Source organism: Hyla sarda, chromosome 1, assembly GCF_029499605.1.
Source record: "Hyla sarda isolate aHylSar1 chromosome 1, aHylSar1.hap1, whole genome shotgun sequence".
NCBI lineage: Eukaryota > Metazoa > Chordata > Amphibia > Anura > Hylidae > Hyla > Hyla sarda.
Genome location: NC_079189.1, coordinates 580728532 through 580748774, shown reverse-complemented (window position 1 = coordinate 580748774; position 20243 = coordinate 580728532). Strand labels below are relative to the sequence as shown.

At 44.9% G+C, this 20243-nt stretch overlaps 1 protein-coding gene across 4 annotated transcripts; it reads left to right on the top strand.

The window, feature by feature from the left end:
• Positions 1-1410: 1410 nt before the first annotated feature.
• C1H18orf54 (chromosome 1 C18orf54 homolog) lies at positions 1411-19204 on the top strand. Of its 4 annotated transcripts, XM_056544949.1 has the most exons (9): positions 1412-1428; positions 2012-2197; positions 5255-5530; positions 8498-9229; positions 9333-9474; positions 11074-11185; positions 17760-17891; positions 18163-18236; positions 19036-19201. In XM_056544949.1, exons 3-9 carry the CDS (start codon positions 5293-5295, stop codon positions 19124-19126), a joined length of 1521 nt encoding a protein of 506 aa, XP_056400924.1. In that variant the 5' UTR covers positions 1412-1428; positions 2012-2197; positions 5255-5292; the 3' UTR covers positions 19127-19201. The 4 variants fall into 4 exon arrangements, with proteins under 4 accessions (XP_056400953.1, XP_056400924.1, XP_056400934.1 ...); XM_056544978.1 differs by lacking the exon at positions 17760-17891 and having other exon boundaries at positions 1411-1428; positions 19036-19204; XM_056544959.1 differs by lacking the exon at positions 1412-1428 and having other exon boundaries at positions 1994-2197.
• The last annotated feature ends 1039 nt before the right edge of the window (positions 19205-20243 follow it).

Below are 20243 nucleotides of genomic sequence, written 5' to 3'. Positions count from 1 at the left end.
AATCACCATCTCAATGGACGGCAATGGAGGCCGCAAAAAGAATGAACTTGATCTGGAATTTCCGCTTCCGAATGTCCGCAGCAGAAATTCGGTAGTGTTAATAGTGCAGCAGAATCTCATTGGAAACAATGGGAGCAGGGGCGGACATTTCACCTGTGCAGCCGGTTCGAGCGTGTGAGCGGGCCCGCCGCCCTTCCCATGCGGCACTTTTCAGGGGCGCCACTTTGCTGCCCCCCCCTTTTTTTTGTGTCTAGGTTCATGGTAGGGCCGCCCTGCCGCTGCACCACCGCTGCTCACTGTTCTAAAGAAACCGGGGCTCTTAATAGCACAGCGGGCACTTTAGACAGTGAGTCTGCAGCCGGCCGGCCTGGGTCTGACGAGGGAAGTCGAGCAAGTGACGTACCTCCGCAGACCCGGGCAGGAGGACATCAGTGATGTCACTCATCAGGCTGCCGCCGGAGAGGAGAAGCGCTGTGCAGGCCAGGTAAGTGTGTCTATGTGTGTGTCTCTCTGTGTGTGATTGGGGGGGGGGGGGGGGGGGAGGATATGCAACCTAATGTAGGGAATCTATGCTACCTAATGTGGAGAAACTGCTACCTAATGTGGAGAAACTGCTACCTAATGTGGAGAAACTGCTACCTAATGTGGGGAAACTGCTACCTAATGTGGGGAAACTATGCTTCCTAATGTGGGAGAACTGCTGCCTACCTAATGTGGGGAAACAATGCTATCTACCTAGTCTATTGGGCAGACTAGATGGGTAAAATGGTTCCTATCTGCCGACACATTCTATGTTTACCTAATGTGGGGAATCTATGCTACCTAATGTGGGGAAACGATGCTACCTAAGGTGGGGAAACTATGCTACCTAATGTGGGGAAACAATGCTATCTACCTAGTCTATTGGGCAGACTAGATGGGTAAAATGGTTCCTATCTGCCGACACATTCTATGTTTACCTAATGTGGGGAATCTATGCTACCTAATGTGGGGAAACGATGCTACCTAAGGTGGGGAAACTATGCTACCTAATGTGGGGAAACTGCTGCCTACCTAATGCTGCAGATTAATGTGGGTTGCAGTTCAATTTTATGGCATAGTCCTTTTTTTTGGGGGGGGGGGGGATAGAATTTCAGTCTTGGATCAAGGCAGCACAATGTCTTTGGCCGTCCCTGGCCCTTTCATACTAGTGAACACTTCTGGAAGTGCTCACCAATATGCAAGAGAGGCAGTGGAGAGAAGCGCTACTTACCCCTCCGGCATCCGCCTCCTCTCTGGTCTCCTTCAGACTGACTGCGTACAGCGCACACTATGACCTGACGTTGTACACAGTCAGGTCACGTGACTGTGCGGGCTGTTGGAGACCAGAAGGGAAGGTGCTAGCTTTAGGACACCCCGGCGGACATGGAGAGCAGTGGAGCAGGAGAGGTAAGTTTTATTTATTTTTAGCCTGATCTGAGGTCTGATGGGACTGTCTGTCACTGTCTCAGAGCATCGATATGGGGAGCCTTAATAAATAATTAACCATTGATATGGGTGGGGGCTTTGAACAGGGTCTCTCTGCTGTGTACACCCCTGAATGGGAGACTGCTGCACTGCATTTTCTGAAGTGTGAATGGGCCGAGACACATCAACTCAGCAGTTGGAATCACCCATTACAGCATCACCCATAAGATTAGATAAAGCAGCTCTGCAGACAGTATCACCCATGATAGGCTTAGATACAGCAGCTCCTCAGATAGCATCACCCATGATAGGATTAGATTACAAATAAACAGTATGTTAAGCTTAGATACTTTCTCACTATAGAGTATCACGTCAGAGGTTTAGACGCAGTGACTAAGAATCACTTATAGCAGGATTATATACAGCAGCACATGTCACATAGAGAAGACTGCTCTGTGCGCACTTTTCTACTCTCTACAGTATTTTCTTACATAACTCGGAACTTTATTTTCTTATATGCCTCCGCCGGTCACGTGAACCTTTTTTTTTATTTTTTTTTTTTAAGCGGGCGGAAGGATCTTGCGTTGCCAAGCAGGTCAGAGGCAAGCGTCAAGACGTAAGGCGGGGAATACGAAGGCGCTTGCGGATTATGGTGGGAGGCGGAAGATGCCGCGTCCGGTGTTGTGGCGGGCTACAGGAGGAGTAACGAAGCGGCGGAGAAGTCCGCACCGAATTACGTTTATTATTACAGGTAACGGTACCCCGGTGTGTGACTGACAGGAAACTGAAAGAAACTTTATAAGCGTTAGTTACTCTTGCTCCGTGATTGGTCGGCCTTTCTCAGCCTGCGCTTCTGATTGGATAAGGCGTGTTTGTCTTAGTGGCTGCTGATTGGCTGGATATTTGTCAGTACCTCGTGATTGGCTGTTGGCGCTAGTTTCGCGTGCTCTGATTGGTCGGCAGCTCACAGCTGAGATTTTCTCGTTTCTTTTCAGTGTTCTGTATAGTTTGCAGACCTGGGGTTGTAATATAGATGTAAGGTTGTCACGGAAACAACTCTCATCCATCATATCATACAGGACAGTGTCCTCCAAACTGGCTCTGCCTCCAGCGGTTACAAAACTACAATTCCCAGCATGCCTGGACATGCTGGGAGTTGTAGTTTCACAACAGCTGGAGGCACATTAGAATTTTAAGCCCCATAGCAGTGTTTTTCTACCAGGGTGCCTCCAGCTGTTGCGAAACTACAACTCCCAGCATGCCCAGACATACTGGGAGTTGTAGTTTCACAACAGCTGGAGGCACATTAGCATTTTAAGCCCCATAGCAGTGTTTTTCAACCAGGGTGCCTCCAGCTGTTGCGAAACTACAACTCCCAGCATGCCTGGACATGCTGGGAGTGTAGTTTTACAACAGCTGGAGGCGCATTAGCATTGTAAGCCCCATAGCAGTGTTTTTCTACTAGGCAGCCTCCAGCTGTTGCGAAACTACAACTCCCAGCATGCCCAGACATGCTGGGAGTTGTAGTTTCCCAACAGCTGGAGGCACATTAGCATTTTAAGCCCCATAACAGTGTTTTTCAATCGGGGTGCCTCCAACTGTTGCGAAACTACAACTCCCAGCATGCCCGGACAGCCTTCGGCTGTCCGGGCATGCTGGGAGTTGTAGTTTCACAACAGCTGGAGGCACCCTGATTGAAAAACACTGCTATGGTGCTTTAAAAAAAGCAATAAAAAAGTCTGATCAATGCCAACATGGTATCAATAAAAACTACAAAAACTAACCCCCATATAGCTTCTTATAGACAGAAAAGTAGGAAAGTTTTAGGCATCTGAAAAAGAAATAATTTTTTTTTATAAAACATGACAAAAACTATACAGATTGGCTGTAGTGAATTGCAAACCAACATTAGAACTGTAGCTTTTCGCTCTAAGATATATAACTAATACTATGAATATAGTGTTATCACAACTTGTAGAGGCTTCAGCATGCTTTTGCGTGATTTACTTATGTCAGGAAGTTGTGTAGTCCTATTAGTGTCAGTGTGGTGTTGTCTCTGCAGCTCCCCGGCTCCTCCCTCTCTTCCAGGACAATGCATTATCCTTTGCTGTCTGGTTACTAAGGGATCTAGATCTAATCAAATTGCTTCTTTCATTTTTGAAAAGGCCTCTGAAAAATGAAAGAAGCGATCTGATTGGTTGCTATGGACAACTGGTCAACTTTTCCTCTGGACAGGTTTTGATAAATTTCCCCCATATATCTTTATTGGGACATTAGGGTCTATGAGGTGTGTGTACTACATGCTGCCTTTTGCTTAAAGGGGTACTCTGGTGAAAACCCCTTTTTTTTTTTTTTTTTTCTTTTAAATCAACTGGTGCCAGAAAGTTAAACAGATTTGTAAATTACTTCTATTTAAAAATCTTAACCCTTCCAGTACTTATCAGCTGCTGTATGCTCCAGAGGAAGTTCTTTTCTTTTTGAATGTATTTTCTGTCTGACCACAGTGCTCTCTGCTGACACCTCTGTCCATGTCAGGATCTCTCCGCAGCAGATGAGGTTTGCTATGGGGATTTGCTGTTGCTCTGGAAGTTCTTTTCTTTTTGCATTTCCTTTCTGTCTGACCACAGTGCTCTCTGCTGACACCTCTGTCAGTGTCTCCTGCTCTGGACAGTTCCTGACATGGACAAAGTTGTCAGCAGAGAGCACTGTGGTCAGACAGAAAGGTGGTCAGAATTCAAAAAGAAAATAACTTCCTCTGGAGCATACAGCAGCTGATAAGTACTGAAAGGGTTAAGATTTTTAAATAGAAGTAATTCACAAATTTGTTTAACTTTCTGGCACCAGTTGATAAAAAAAAAAAAAAATTTCACTTGGAGTACCCCTTTAACATTTCCACAGGCAGAGGAGCAGACAGGGAATGGTTACAGCTACTGCAACCTCATTAATTGTGTGGTAGTCTACTGGAAAATAAGATGTTCTGCAACAGCTCTGGGAAGGGAATTGACAGGAGTGCTGGGGGGGGGGGGGTGTCTGAAGGCTGTGATGGGAAGCAGTGCATTCTGGGAATTGTACTAAACAACTACTCAATCAGAAAGCACAGGACTAAGATGGAATGGAATTTGGGTGGATTCAGATCATGGGTAGATAGGTAAACAATGCTATAGGCTTCTGCAACAGTTTTATGTTTACCTGATGTCGGAGTACCTCTTTAAATTTATAGAAGTAAAAAAGTTATCCTGATTAACAATTTAAAGGGGTACTCCAGTGGAAAACTTTTCTTTTTTTTTAAATCAACTGGTGCCAGAAAGTTAAACAGATTTGTAAATTACTTCTATTTAAAAATCTTAATCCTTTCAGTACTTATTAGCAGCTGTTTACTAGAGGAAATTCTATTTATTTTTGAATTTCTTTTTTGTCTTGTCCACAGTGCTCTCTGCTGACACCTCTGTCCGTGTCAGGAACTGTCCAGAGCAGCATAGGTTTGCTATGGGGATTTTCTCCTCCTCTGGACAGTTCCTGATACAGGCATCAGGTGTCAGCAGAGAGCACTGTGGACAAGACAAAAAAAGAAATTAAAAAAGAAAAGAATTTCCTCTGTAGCATACAGCTGCTAAAAAGTACTGGAAGGGTAAAGATTTTTTAATGGAAGCAATTTGCAAATCTGTTTAACTTTCTGGCACCAGTTCATAAAAAAAAATAAAAAATTTCCCCCGGAGTACCCCTTTTAATGCTAAAGAGACATGGGAGGAAGTCAATGAATTCTCCCGGTGATGTGTGCCCTTTTCTGACGCACAACTTTATTTTCCAGCCGCACTATATGAAGGGCACTGACATGTGCTTGGAGAAATGGCCACATCCAGCTCTCCGGATTCTTCCATCTCCATCTCGTCACTCCTGGCTAGCTGCAGTTTGAGCAGTAGTCGTAGTGATGGCGACCGTACCGCAGCCTCTATACAGTACAAGGACAGACTGTACGACTCTGCAACTAAAGCCCTGGAGGATTATATTGTGGACTATGAGGCGTCCAGCACCGGGAAGATCACTGTCCAGCCATCCCCTGCACTCATAACATCTCCCCGAAGAGGTATGTAATGTAAGGAGAAGGATTCACCGGAGACCAGAAGAGGGCAGAGCTGAGCCGGAGACATCAGATCCGTCATCACCCAGTATTCCCAGACTGCTGACTGTACTGGGATATAAGAACAGGTCATGTGTATTGGCTCCTAAACTGAAAAACTAAGGCTGCGTTCACACAGCCGTCTAGACCCGTCCCGTTCTTCTCTCGTCAAAAATAAAAACAGACTTTAAAAAAATAAAAAAAAAGGACAATAACGGATGTTATGCGTTTGGATCCGTTATTGTTCAGTGAATAAACTAAAAAATACATTTATTTTTTTTGTTCTGAGCATGCTCAGAAGTTTAAACGGATCAAAAAACGGATGCAAAAGGATGACACTAAAGGGGTTCTCCGGTGCTTAGACATCTTATCCCCTATCCAAAGGATAGGGGATAAGATGCCTGATCGCGGGAGTCTCGCCGCTGGGAGCGTGACGTCACACGGGGGCGGAGGCGTGTCGTCACACCCTGTCGGCTCTGTGGCCGCCGGTAATCAGACCCGGAGTGAACACGCTCCGGGGACTGATTACAAACGGGGTGCCACGGGCAAAATCCCTGGGGTCCCCAGTGGCGGGACTCCCGCGATCAGGCATCTTATCCCCTATCCTTTGGATAGGGTATAAGATGTCTAAGCACCAGAGTACCCCTTTAAAGGCTTATCCGTTTTCCATAGAGTTCAATGTTAAATTTACTGTATCCGTTTTTTTCTTCAGTTTTTTTGACGGAAGAAAAAATGCATGTGCCGTTTTTTCTGCCCTCAAGCCCTCAAAAAAACGGAAATGAGCGCAGACGGGTACAAACGGATGTAAACGAATTGTAAAAAAAAAAATAAAAAAATCCCATTGACACAAATGGGATTTTTTTAAAAACAGTTTTTAATCTGTTTACAGCCTGCAAGAACGGAACCGAAACTGGGACAAAAAAACGGGGACAGACGGCCGTGTGAGCGCACCCTTAGCAGGCAAACACATTTTTTAGTCGTCAATAGATAAATATATAATAAATCTCATAATATAGCCAATATGCGATAATTTTGCCTGGATAGTTTTTTGCAGACTGTCGATCATCACAGCACAGCTTTCATTTCTTAGGACAGTGGTGCCTCCAGTCTTAGGACAACCGGGGTGCCTCCAAATGTTGCAAAACTACAACTCCCAGCATGCCTGGACAGCCTGTAAAGTAAATTAAAAAAGCTTGTAAAGTAAATTAAAAAATAAGAACACTTTTTTTTTAAAGAACTTTTATTTAAAAAAAACTTCCCCACAAGCCCTTGTTAGCCATTTTATTAATATTAAACAAAAAGAAAAAAAAAACACACTGGACATTGACGTAGTCCTCTGCATACACGGATCTGAAATGATAAGAAAAAAAAAAAAAAACACAGAAATTGGTTCATACACTTGGCCCTCTCTTGGTGAAAACGACCATAAACCAGCATTTCCAAACAAGAAGCCTATAGCTGTTGATAAACTACAACCCCCATCATTTGTAATTTAGCAGCGTGCCTCCAGTTTAGCAACAGCTGAAGTCTCGCTGTTTCTAAACTGCAACTCCCATGATGGGAATTGTAGTTTAGCAACAGCTGTTGGCCCCCTGTAGCTAAACTACAACTCCTCGCTGTTCCTAAACTACAACTCCCGTAATGGGAGTTGTAGTTTAGCAACAGCTGGAGGCACCCTGTAGCTAAACTACAACTCCCGTGATGGGAGTTGTAGTATAGCAACAGTTGGAGACACCCCATTCTTAAAATACAACTCCCATGATGGGAGTTGTAGTTTAGCAACAGCTGGAGGCCCTTTGTAGCTAAACTACAACTCCAGCTGGAGGCACCCCATTCCTAAACTATAACTCCTGTGATGGTAGTTGTAGTATAGCAACAGTTGGCTGGTCGGTTTCGGCCAATCACAGCTCAGACCGGGAAATATGAAATTACACTGTAGTTTCATATTCCGGGGAGCCGGACGGCCTGCATCTACCACCAGCCCGCTCACCGCTACAACTACAACTCCCAGCATGTCCTCACTGAAAGGACATGCTGGGAGTTGTAATCCTGTAACAGCTAGTGGCAGAGGAAGAGATGAGGGGAGGGGGGGGGGGCCAGGGCAGCGGAGCCGGCCGGCTCTCAGAAATATGAAAGTACACTGTAATTTCATATTTCCCGGGTGGTGCTGTGATTGGCCGAGACCAACTGGCCAATCACGGCACCGGCCGGGAAATATGAAATTACAGTGTAGTTTCATATTTCTGGGAGCCGGCCAGCTCCACTGCCCCGACCCTCATCTCTCCGCCACCGCGGCTCATCTCCCGCAGCCCCCGCTCATCTCTTGACACACCCCATCGCCATTCATCTCACCCTCCGACGACGACTTTTTTAATTTGCTCACATACGGAGTTTTGTACTTGACCAGGAGCAGACTTGTGACTTTTGAAGGGGGTTTGGGACTTTCGCACATCATACATACCTGAGCACTGCAAAGTGAAAACTGAAATTTGCTTAGGTAAGGCTGTTTGTAACTTTTTGCTTACCCACAAAAGTTGCACAAAAATATGTTTAGGTGCATGGGCGACTTTTGTAAGCAAAAAAAGGCTCTAAATACCTTGATAAATGTCCCCTATATGTATTTTTTCCCTTAATAAAAGCTTTGTTAAAACAACAATAAAAATAAAATAATAAGTAATAAATTAAAAAGAGCTGATACATCTGTTATTCTGGTATGTTAAAGTGATTTATCCCGCTTAGTAGGCACTTTATCAGTTACATATACGCAGAGCGGCAATTTTCTTACCCGTTCTACTGATTGGACTGGTTTGACATGAACCTAGGAAATGTCAGAAGTTTTTAAAAGGACAGGTACACTTTAACAAAAATTAGTTTAGTTGTGATGGTCCGGTGTATAGATGCTAGTATAATAATTATTTCTTATCCTGTGTGCAGTTAATTCCTCAGTTCGGCACAAACGATCTCTGACCAGGAGCAGATACGTTCCTCGTGACCCCGACCTGCTAAGCCTGACCACAGATGATCTCCTGGGCTTCCCTACCGATGGATCCCTGTCCTTCTCTCAAGCCTCTGAGCGGAAAAGAAGGAAAAACCTGAAGAAAGAATACGGGTTCTCTCCCAATGTGGCGGCTCTGACTTCTCCATTAACCTCTTCATCTCTCCAACGGACAGACATCCACGCTCTAGACCCTCGAGACCACAGGCTCCGCTTTCAGGATCTTCAGAAATGTAGAGGAAAAAGTCAGAGGGATTATTTATTGCGAGAAACGGACAGAGAAAACCATTCTGGACTTGACAATAATTCAACGTCTCTGCTGTATAAGAGTTACCCGCGCTGGCTGACCAGTCAGAGATCTGAACTGGGGGTGTCTGGAATCACTAGTATTCCTGACGTCAAATATCCAGTCTGGTTAAGGGACCACAGACTTCTGGATGATGTAGATAGCCACGTTACAAGGACTCTCCATAGAGTTGATCCAGTCACAAAAATACCCCAGTACCAGTTACCTGGCTGCTCATCACTCAACTTTTCGGACCATTCACAGTTAATTCACTATGACCAGCGAGGCTACAAAATGGTTAATTCTGGCAACCTCACAAACAGTAGAAAGCATTCTGCCCGGTCTCATTTGGATATCTTAGAGAATTTACATACACCTGTGAAAAGTAAGCATCGCCCTATTATTATTCTTGGCAGGGGATGTTTCCTCCTTCCTGTCATGGTTTGTTAGGCAAAGTTTATTATAACTTTTTTATTCCTTCATTACAGATCATCCTGTGCCAGAATCAGAACAAGCAGGAGGCATCATACACCAAGACACATCACAGCAGCTTCTGCCTAATAACCAAAGCCCCCGAACTGAGGAAGTCCTGGAGGCTGAGCGCTCCTGGGAAAAAGTCCCATATTCGTAGTAAGATATTATAAAACAAGCACTACAGTATGAGGAACATTCAATAGTTTCCACATTATTTAAATTTTTAAAAGGGTACTCCAGCCCCAAGACATCTTATCCCCTATCCAAAGGATAGGGGATAAGATGTCTGATCGCGGGGGTCCCGCCGCTGGGGACCCCTGCAATCTAGCATGCAGCACCCACCTGTAAGCACGGCTGGAAGCTCTGTGTTATGCCTCCCGACCACGGGGACGGAGTATCGTGACGTGTCGACTCCGCCCCCATGTGACGTCACGCCCCGCACCCTCAATGCAAGTCCCATAGACTTGCATTGAGGGGTTGGGGCGTGACTGCACACGGGGGCGGAGTCGTGACATCACGACACTCCGTCTCCGTGGTCGGGAGGCATAACACTGAGAGCTTCCAACCGTGCTTACAGGTGGGTGCTGCATGCTAGATTGCGGGGGTCCCCAGCGGCGGGACCCCCGCGATCAGACATCTTATCCCCTATCCTTTGGATAGGGGATAAGACGTCTTGGGGCCGGAGTACCCCTTTAACTGCTATTGCAAAACACATTACATCACTTTTCTGCTTAGCCACCTTCCTTAGTCACATGACACGCTAAGACACAACCAATTAAAACTCCTTCCACCTTCACCGCTTTCAACGAAAATATAAAAGTGCTGAAACTTTTTGAACGTCCCTAGTAGTAAACTTCAGAAGCAGGAAACCCAGACGGAACTAGGAGGTTAGGAGTAGTCGATGTTGCTGAAAACAGTTCATATTTAAGTAGAGAAAAGTTAAAATTAATTAGCAGTGGTGCTCTATTTAATAAATCGTTCCTGTAATTTAAAAACAACTTTTGACATGTCGATCAGCCATGTCAAAAGTTGTTGATCCTACCAGGTTTCAGGAGTAAGACCCAGTGTGATCGTGAGTTATTCGCCAGGGAAGCGGGCAGCATTGCGCTCCACTCCTCGGCAGGCTAAGAGATCCGTACATTTATCTGCATAGACTTGTATGTAGAGAAATGTAATGATTTCTCCGCCGGCCATTCAGCGGAGTGCAATGCCACCTGCTTCCCCAGCAAATAACTCACGATCAACTTGGGTCTCGGAAGTGAAACCTGGTGCGATCAACAACTTTTGACATGTCTGATGAACACGTCAGAAGTTATTTTTAATGACCATAATGCTTTAAGCCCATGTAAATCCCAAAACTGTAGAAAGGATAGCGGTACTCAGCATGTTGCTGAAGATCAAATCTAAACCAAAAGTTCAATTCAACTCATCACCTCTGATAAGCCCCTGCAGCCTACATCACCATCCCCCACACATACACATTTCTATCTTTTATTGGGGCATTTTGGGAGAATGAGGTGTGTTTACAGCATGCTGCCTTGTGCTGAGCAATGACACAGGCAGAGGAGCAGACAGGAAATGAATGCAGCTGGATGAATTAGATGTTCTGTAACAGCTCTGGGTGGGGAACTAGCTGAAATGCTGTGGGCACGGTGGGAGTTCTGTGATGAAGAGCTGAGGAAAAGCAATGCATTCTGGGATTTGTAACTGGAACAAAGTAACCAAATAAACTTTTTTTTTTTTTTTTTTTTTTAGCAAATCCCCTGTCCATGTCTTGTGTGAAGACGAGGAGATTAAGAGGCTCAAAGCTTTTAAGTCAAATCTTGTAGAAGGTTTCCTGAAGGATTGTGTACAGCAAGAGAATACGGTAAGTTAAATAGTGATTTATAATTGGGAATTTTCCTATCCTAAGTGACGGAAAATTTGGATTTTATTAAAGACAAGACGCGAGTATTATGCTATACAACTTCTTTACTGAAAACTCAGCAACCAGCAAGTATTGTAAGTATTAACAGAAAAAGACTTTTTTATAACATACAGTGACCCCCCCCCCCCCCCGACCTACGATGGCCCCGACATATGATGAAATCGACATACTATGGCCTCTCAGAGGCCATCGCATGTCGATGTCAGCATCGACATGCGATGCTTTTTTATGTCGGGGCCATCGCATTAACTGCTGTCCGACAGCGCAAAATGCTTGAGCTGCTGCCGGATAGCAGCTTAATGTTCCCCGTGTGGTGCGGTAAGTATTACTTACCCCTCCATGATGCTCCGGGGTGCCCTCCGGGTCCAGCGCTGGTCTTCCGGCGTCTTCTCGGCCCTCTCTCCGATGACGTCAATACGCTGCTGTGCACGCCATCCAATAGGAATGGCGTACGCAGCGGCGTAATGGCGTCGCTACGCAGGCCCAGTAAGGCCTTGCGGAAGACAGAAGAGGACCGGAGAAGACAGCGGAGAGCCCAGCGGAGGCCGGGGATCACCATCGGGAGCGGCTGGAACACCATCTCGAGCGGCGGGGACAGGTGAGTACAGCTTCCTATACTTTACATTGCACGGATCCCTCAACATACGATGGATTCGACAAACGATGGCTCGTTTGGAACGAATTACCATCGTATGTTGAGGGACCACTGTATAAAGAGTATATGAACATGCAACCCAGGGTGCAACCTAGTATGAAGTCTCATAACAATAGCCAATCAGACTGCATCACAGGTATCTTCCTTCTTCTTTGCGGAATATCATCCAACTGGTAGAAGAATATAGGAAGTTGACAACGAAGATAATGTAGGATGAATGGAAGCCGAAGGAATATAGGGCCCATGCAATGACTTCAAAGATGATGTCCAATGGTGCATGGAGTCTATTGTGGAGCTGTTGAATAATTAGAGACAGAAAACATATTATAGGGATGGGTCCAGGGAGGGATAATACTCGCATCTTGTCTTTAATAAAATCCAAATTTTCCGTCACTTAGGATAGGAAAATTCCCAATTTTATGACAAGACAAGACGCTTAGTATTATGCTAGTTCAAAGCTTAATTGAAATAACATAAAATTATTGACATGTATCAAATAAAATTACTTTCTTATTACAATAATAACATAGACACATGAGATTCAGGTCTGAAATAAAAGATTTTTAAAAGAGTCAGAGGACCAATTGGCCGCCTTTAAAGGGGTACTCCGCCCCTAGACATCTTATCCCCTGTCCAAAGGATAGGGGATAAGATGTCAGATCACCGCGGTCCCGCTGCTGGGGACCCCTGGGATTCCCGCTGCGGCACCGCGCTATCATTACAGCCCAGAGCGAGTTCGCTCTGTGCGTAATGACGGGCGATACGGGGGACGGAGCAGCGTGACGTCATGGCTCCGCCCCTCGTGACATCACGGCCCGTCCCCTTAATGCAAGTCTATGGGAGGGGGCGTGATGACCGCCACGCCCCCTCCCATAGACTTGTATTGAAATGTTAGTAAATGTATGCCCTCCATTTTGAAGTGTCGATAAATCACTAGATTGTTCAGTAGTTTCAAATTGATCACTGATCTGTGACCTCCATCCTTCTTTTCCAGCAGAAATAGATTGCTGATAAAACCTGGTGAGTGGGATGGAACTGGAATAATTGCCTGTTTGGTAATTAAGTCTCTGATTTCTTGATCTTTAAGAGTTTTGTCTGTTTGTGAAAATTGTATCGGATGAGGTAGGTAGGTTTGGATAGGGGGAGTGACAAATTCTATTTGATAACCCTTGACCGTGTTCAGGATCCAAGAGTCGGATGTAATCGTTTTCCAATTGTGGGAAAAATACAGGAGTCTTCCCCCCCCCCCCCCCCCAAGCGGAATATCTTGGGAAGAAGATTGAGGTAGGCTTACCTGTGGGAGGTCTTGAACGAGGATATCCTCTTTGACCTCTGGCCCTCCATGGTCTGCCCCTGTATGGAAAAAAGGGAGGGGGAACGGAGGAGGGGCCTGAAGATTGAGATGATGATTGGGGGAAGGAGCCTCTGTGGTACTTATTTTGGGAAGAACGTCCGGAAAAGTGGCTCAGTCCTCTTCCGGCCTTTCCAAAAACTCGCTGTGAGAACTTTTTTCAGTGATACTTGGGCCTTATTCAGGGAGGAGAAAAGGCCGACATATTTATTCAGTTCCTTAATAAAATCATCCCCAAAGAGCATTCCCTTGGTGGGATTGGGAGACTCTACCGTGGCCAAATTGGTCAATTGGGGGTCGATTTTGAATAAAACTGAGCGTTTTTTTGCTCGTTGGAAAGGGAAGCATTAGCATTCCTGAAAATACATATAGCCCTTTGGGCCCACCCTTTAAGGGTTTCGGTATCTACTGGGGTATTGGAGGTGGAAGCCTCCTCGGCTAAATCCCAAATTTTTGTAAGGGGGCCCAATAGGTCCATTAACTTGTCCTGACTTAAAACTTCTATCCACTCCCTTTTTTGGGTTGTTACCAGATTTAAATAGAAATTTTGCGATGAGTGGATCCAATTCTGGGGTGCACGAGGCATTATTTGGCAGAGTTGGCCTAGGGCATTCTGCCTTTAATTTATTACGTGAAGGTTTGTCAAGAGGTTTATTGGCCCATAATGATATAAATTCGGCTACTTTAGCCTTTGGTAGCCATTCCCCAGAACGTGAATGACATATTAATGCTGGGTCAAAATATGTGTCACCCGACTCAATCAACATAGTGTCTTCCTGATTGCCAGGGTCATCATGATTAGCATCACTGTCCTCCGAGACATATAGTATCTCTTCAACGTCCTCAATTTTAGTCAGCTGACTCATCGGAGGAGGATACTCTGAAAGAGTCTGGTTTAGCTCTGAAGCTAGACTTCTTAACCCTGATGGATTGAGCTTCCTCACGGGTTGAGGGTAAATTTAGTGGTTTATGTGAACCACTAGTAGTAGCAGAATGATCAATTTCTAAATTATGAGATTGCAAAGTATCTTGGCGTACTCCTGAGGTATTTTTACCATGTTTAGGGGAGTATGGGCCGTCAGAAGAATGGCGTCTCTTGGACTTTGCCTTACCTGGCCCCTTAAGTCCCTTAGCCAATTGGGACACTGACTCCTCAGGGGACCAGAATTGGTCTGAAGGAGTTAGGGGGAGGTACAGAGCCCATAGTCGCTGAGTTAGAGCGAGCTATGGCCAATGACACTGATTTGTCAATGGAACTTTGTAACGCAGAGACTGCGGATTGTAGCGCTGTATTAATGGATTTTGAAATAGAAGCGTCCACCAAAGATTGCAAGTTCTCTGGTAGGATGTTTTCTGTGGAAGAATTTTTATTTTCTTCAGACATTCTGAAATATAAATGTAGAGAGCAAAAACAAAGGTATCTGTAAGAAATATGGTTAAGGAATAATATGTGTAAATAATTAAAATTAATTAATTAAATGTGGAAAAATAACCAATTAATTAAATGAAGAATTAATTAAAAGAATAATTAATTAAAGATTCAGTTAATGTCCAAAGCACACTGTAACCGATATCAATGAAAATGACTATAATGGAATATGAAGGAATATATAATGTAGGAAATACCGTATTTATCACACATATAACATATATACATACATATAACACACACTTTTTAGGCTAACATTTTTAGCCTATAGTCTATGTGCGTGTTATACGCCGATAAGCCGCTGCAGTTCAATTATTTAAAGCGGACTCTTTAAATCAATGAACTGCAGCGGCTTTGCCGGTGCAGAGACAGCCAGCGCTGCCGGCTTCTCTGCCCCTGCCTGCCCTGGGGTCTAGAGCCCTGCTGCCGGCCCTTCTCTCCCGCTGGCTATCGGCGCTGCTGCCCGTTCTCACCCCCTGACTATCGCTGCGCGGCGCATGACGTCAGTGCGCCGTGCATAGCAACGACGCAGGGGACGCACACCGGAGGCCTGAAGCAGCGCGGACCCGACCCCGGCAACAGGTAATTATGCAACCGGGGATGGGGGGAGGCAACGGGGCAGCGGCGCCGGGAATGGGTGCCGCTGCCCCTTCTCTCCCCCCTTGCTGTCGGCGCCGCTGCCCCATTGTCGGCGCCGCTTCTCTCCACCTGGCTATCGGCGCCGGCAATGGGGCGCCGGCACAGATAGTCAGGGGGAGAGAACGGGCAGCGGCGCAGATAGCCAGCGGGAGAGCAGGGCCGGCAGCAGGGCTCTAGACCCCAGGAAAGGCAGGGGGAGAGAAGCTGGCAGCGACGGCCTCTCTCCCGCTGCCTTTCCTGGGGATGTATCGGGGTATACGCATGCGCACACACGCACCCTCATTTTACCATGGATATTTGGGTAAACTTTTTTTACCCAAATATCCTTGGTAAAATGAGGGTGCGTGTTATAGGCCGGTGCGTGGTATACCCCGATAAATACGCTATATTGAAAAACAGCCACCGAGTGGCAGTATAGGATGGAGAATGAATATATGACTTATTTAAAATAAAATTAAGAATAAAACAATTTGCACAATTGGATGCAGTATCCAAAAGTTGATATGCTGTGAGGGGAATTATGCGTCCTCCGGGTTCAGTCACTCTGAGGAGAATGACGAGATCCCGTGGACTCTAGACAGAGGATGACCTCTCTGTCAGCAAGTCACGCGAGACTTGCACGAGCGCCGGAGAAGGACAGGGAGTGCTCGAGCCGCGATAATGGCGGCGGTGACGACAAGGGGAAAGATGGAATAAGGTGAGGTGAAATGAAACGGGGATAATGTAGAAAAGATGAAGCGGTAACAGGGACCGGAATGACCGGGGGAAAGACGAGCAGAATGTGCGATATGAAAATAAGAGTCGCAGTCTAATATAAAATATATGAAAGAATAAGATGGATAAATTAGGAAATAGGGTAAATTGAATGTAAACCAAAGGTTAATAATACCACAATAATGATTGTAAGGTAAACGGAATATAAGAGAAAACTATGAAGTGATATATAGGAAATAAAGAGATTAAGATATTATAATAGATGAAAGATAAGAGGAGAAAAATAACAATTTTTGTTAAATTGAATAGCAATGGAAATAATTAAGAAAAGTGAGAATTTTGTGTGAGAGAAAATTCTGTACTTATCTAGTCACACTGCTGAGCAGCAAAGAAGAAGGAATATACCTGAGAGTTGGTCACCTAATCACCTGTGATGCAGTCTGATTGGCTATTGTTATGAGACTTCATACTAGGTTGCACCCTAGGTTGCATGTTCATATACTCTTTATATGTTTTTTTCTGTTAAAACTTACAATACTTACTGGCTGCTGAGTTTTCAGTAAAGAAGTTGTACAGCTACCTATTGATGATGTTAATGGGAGCTACGCAAATGGTTTAAAACTGTCCTCTTCTGACCCCTATAACTTTTTTAATTTTTCCACTTACAGGGCTATATGAGGGCTTTTGCTCTGTGATCTGTAGTTTTTATCGGTACCATTTGTGTTTTGATAGGACTTTTTGATCGCTTTTTTCTTTATGATATATAAAGTGACCAAAAATGCTCAGTTTTGGACTTGGGTATTTTTTTACGTGTACACAATCGTCTGTGCAGTTTAACTACCCTTATATTTTAATAGTTGGGACATTTACGCACATGGCGATACCACATATGTTTATTTATGTTTGGTTACATTATTTTATTTAAAAAATGGGGAAAGGGGGGGGGGGGGTGATTCAAACTTTTATTAGGGGAGGGGCTTATTCACATTTATTACCTTTGTTATAGTCCCCATAGGGGCTGTACCATGCAATCTTTCGATCACCTACACTGTTCAATGCTGGGCTTTGGCTCAGCATTGACCAGTGTTATTGGTGTTCTGCTACTCCAGCTTGCCATGGCTGGCTGGGAGCATCAGATCACCGGCTGGACGGTGAGGAGGCAGGTAAGGGCCTCTCAGCTGATCAGAACTTCGTGATTTCACCGCAGTGGTCCCAATTAGCTCCACTGAGCTGCTGGGATCGTTTTCTTAACATTTCAGACTCCGCAGTTAATGCCGGGCATCGGTCCGATCGGCGATATCCGGAATTAACTCTGGGTCCTGGCTGCTGATAGCAACCAGGACCCATGGGGTATGAAGCATGCTCAGCTTGTGAGCATGCTTTAAACTCTTATAATGGGACCAGGGCGTACAGGTACGCCCTTCATCCTTAACAGGTTAGTGTTGTGTGTGTGTGTGTGTGTGTGTGTGTGTGTGTTTTTTTTTTTTTTTTTTTTTTTTCTGTTTGTTTTTTTAATTAAATACACTGAAGTCTACTCCATTGCTCTACAATATTTGAGGCAAATATGTGCCAGTGTTTTATTGCAAGCGGTAAGGGGCGACTTACACCACGTTGTGTGAAAATTTCCGCGGAGCCTTCTAACAATAAAGCAAAAGGAGAAAAAAAAAACCTCTTTCACTGACTCTGAATACAGGCCCTATTCAAGACAGTGTATTTTAATTTTCAGACTAATTCTTTTTCCGGCGGGGATCACCACGGTCCTGTAGAGGCTCTGAAACACATGCTCTACAATCTGCAAGCCTTCCAGCAAAACTTCAATCAGGAAACCAGCTCTGATCATGTCAAGGAATTCCAGAAGGTGAGTGTCGGTCTCCATGGCAAGATTATAGTGTGTGCCCCTGTGTACAAACATCCTCACACGGCCGGTATAACACTGGAAAACCCATGTAAGCAGAAGGTGCTCAGTCAGGGATACTTCTTAGTTATCACTAATAGGAATGAGGAAACAGACTTGATGTTATCTTGCATTACAGATCCAAGCGCAAGTTGTATGACTTCAGGCACAAGCATATGAAGTGATAGCATTTCTGTATCGAGAAGTTATTGATGACCACTTTTATATGTCTTAGATTTCTACAGAGGCAGAGTCTGAAATACAGAGGGTGGATCAAGAGATTTTTCCGGTGAATAAGTCGCTACAAAAGTAAGTTCTGGTCACGAAATCTGATGTTAGGTCAAAACTTTATAAAAAGGGCCTATCGCTAGGATTTGCCATCACAGTCAGGGTCTGACTTTTGGGACACCTAACAATTTACAGAGTGAAGAGGGGCACAGAGCTGGTTTAGTGTTATATCCTTTTCCTATGAAAAATGTCGCTAATGTGCGATGCATTTGGAAAGTCTGCAGAACCTTTCACTTATTTTACATAGTTATGTTGCCCCTTGTGCTAAAATAAATCTAGTTTTCCCATTATTCCGCACTCAATACTCTTTAATGACTAAGTGAGAATAGAATGTTAGAAATCTTTGCTAATTTATTGAAAAGGAAGACTAATATCTTCCAGTGACATAAGTTTTCATACCCTTTACTCAGGACTTCAAACACCTTTTGGCATTGATTCCAGACTGCAGTATTCTTGGGATGAGGCCACAAGGTTTACAGAGCTGGATTTGGGGGTTTTCTTCTATGTTTCTTTGCAGATCCTCTCAAGCTCTGTCAGGTTGGATGAGGACCATCAGTGGAAGCCATTTTCAGGTCTCACCAGAGATGTTCCATTGGGTTCATATCAAGGCTCTGGCTTGGCCACTCAAGGACATTCACAGAGTTGTCTCATGCCAATTGTTTGTTTTTCCTTTTTAATACATTTACAAGGCCTCAACATAACAAAACCTGAAAAAGTTAAAGGGTGTAAAGACTTTTTCAATGCTGGAGGACATAGACTAATGGGATTTGGAAGGTGAGGAGATGAGGTGTGGATAAATTCTGTTTCTTTTTCTCCTTAGGGCTCTGCAACATTTATCTCGGCTCAAGGAGCTTGTAGGAGACTGTGACCTAAAGAAAAAGGAAGACAGCAAGCAAGACCTGCCGACGTAGCAGTGAATGACTTAAAGGGGTAGTCCAGTGGTGAAAAACTTATCCCCTATCCTAAGGATAGGGGATAAGTTTGAGATCGCGGGGGGGTCCGACCGCTGGGGCCCCCCGCGATCTCTCTGTACGGGGCCCCCCGGCTCTCCGCCGAGATAGCGGGTGTCGACCCCCGCATGAGGCGGCGGCCGACACGCCCCCTCAATACATCTCAATGGCAGATCCGGAGATTGCCGAAGGCAGCGCTTCGGCTCTGCCATAGAGTTGTATTGAGGGGGCGTGTCGGCCGCCGCTTCGTGCGGAGGTCGACACGCCCCCTTCCCGCGGGCTGTCGGGGCTCCGTACAGGAGATCGCGGGGGCCCCAGGGGTTGGACCCCCGCGATCTGCAACTTATCCCCTATCCTTAAGATAGGGGATAAGTTGTAAACCACTGAGTCACCACTGGACTTCTCCTTTAATAACTGTCACTTTATTATTCTTATAATTTCCATGTTTTATATGTGTTTTTATTCTGAATTCTTTACAGTGTTCCCCAGTGTTTATGCAAAAGTTCATATTTCTATTTATATGTATTGAGCTTCACATTTACTGCTTTTTGGTATAAAATATCACTTTCCATCATGTTGTTGCACAGCGGCTTCTCTAGATTTAGTTTTTCTTTGCAAAGTAACTTCCAACTTGTAGTCATGCAAGGAGATTTCATAAGGGGTCTGTGTCCTGCACTCAGAACTGCTGCCCCTTGGTTCTTATGATGCCATGTGCAGACTTAGGAAAAATCCAATCTATACTGTCACAGAAAGATGTTACGTAAACCTTTGAACTTTTATTTATCAAATGATTAATATTATAAATATACACTGACTAGCTACTGTATTAGGTACGTCTTTGCTAGTACCGGATTGGACCCTCTTTTGCCTTCATTCCTCATGGCATACTTTTCACAAGGTGCTGGAAACATTCCTTAGAGATTTTGGGCCATATGCACATGATAGGTTCCTGCTCAATGCCAGGCATGGAACGTGGCCTCAAGTGGTCCACTTCTCAACCAGACACCTCGGTGCAAGCTGCACAGTGTACCATGACCAACATGGCTCCTGTGTCCTCTGTCGTGCTCAGGGATCACAG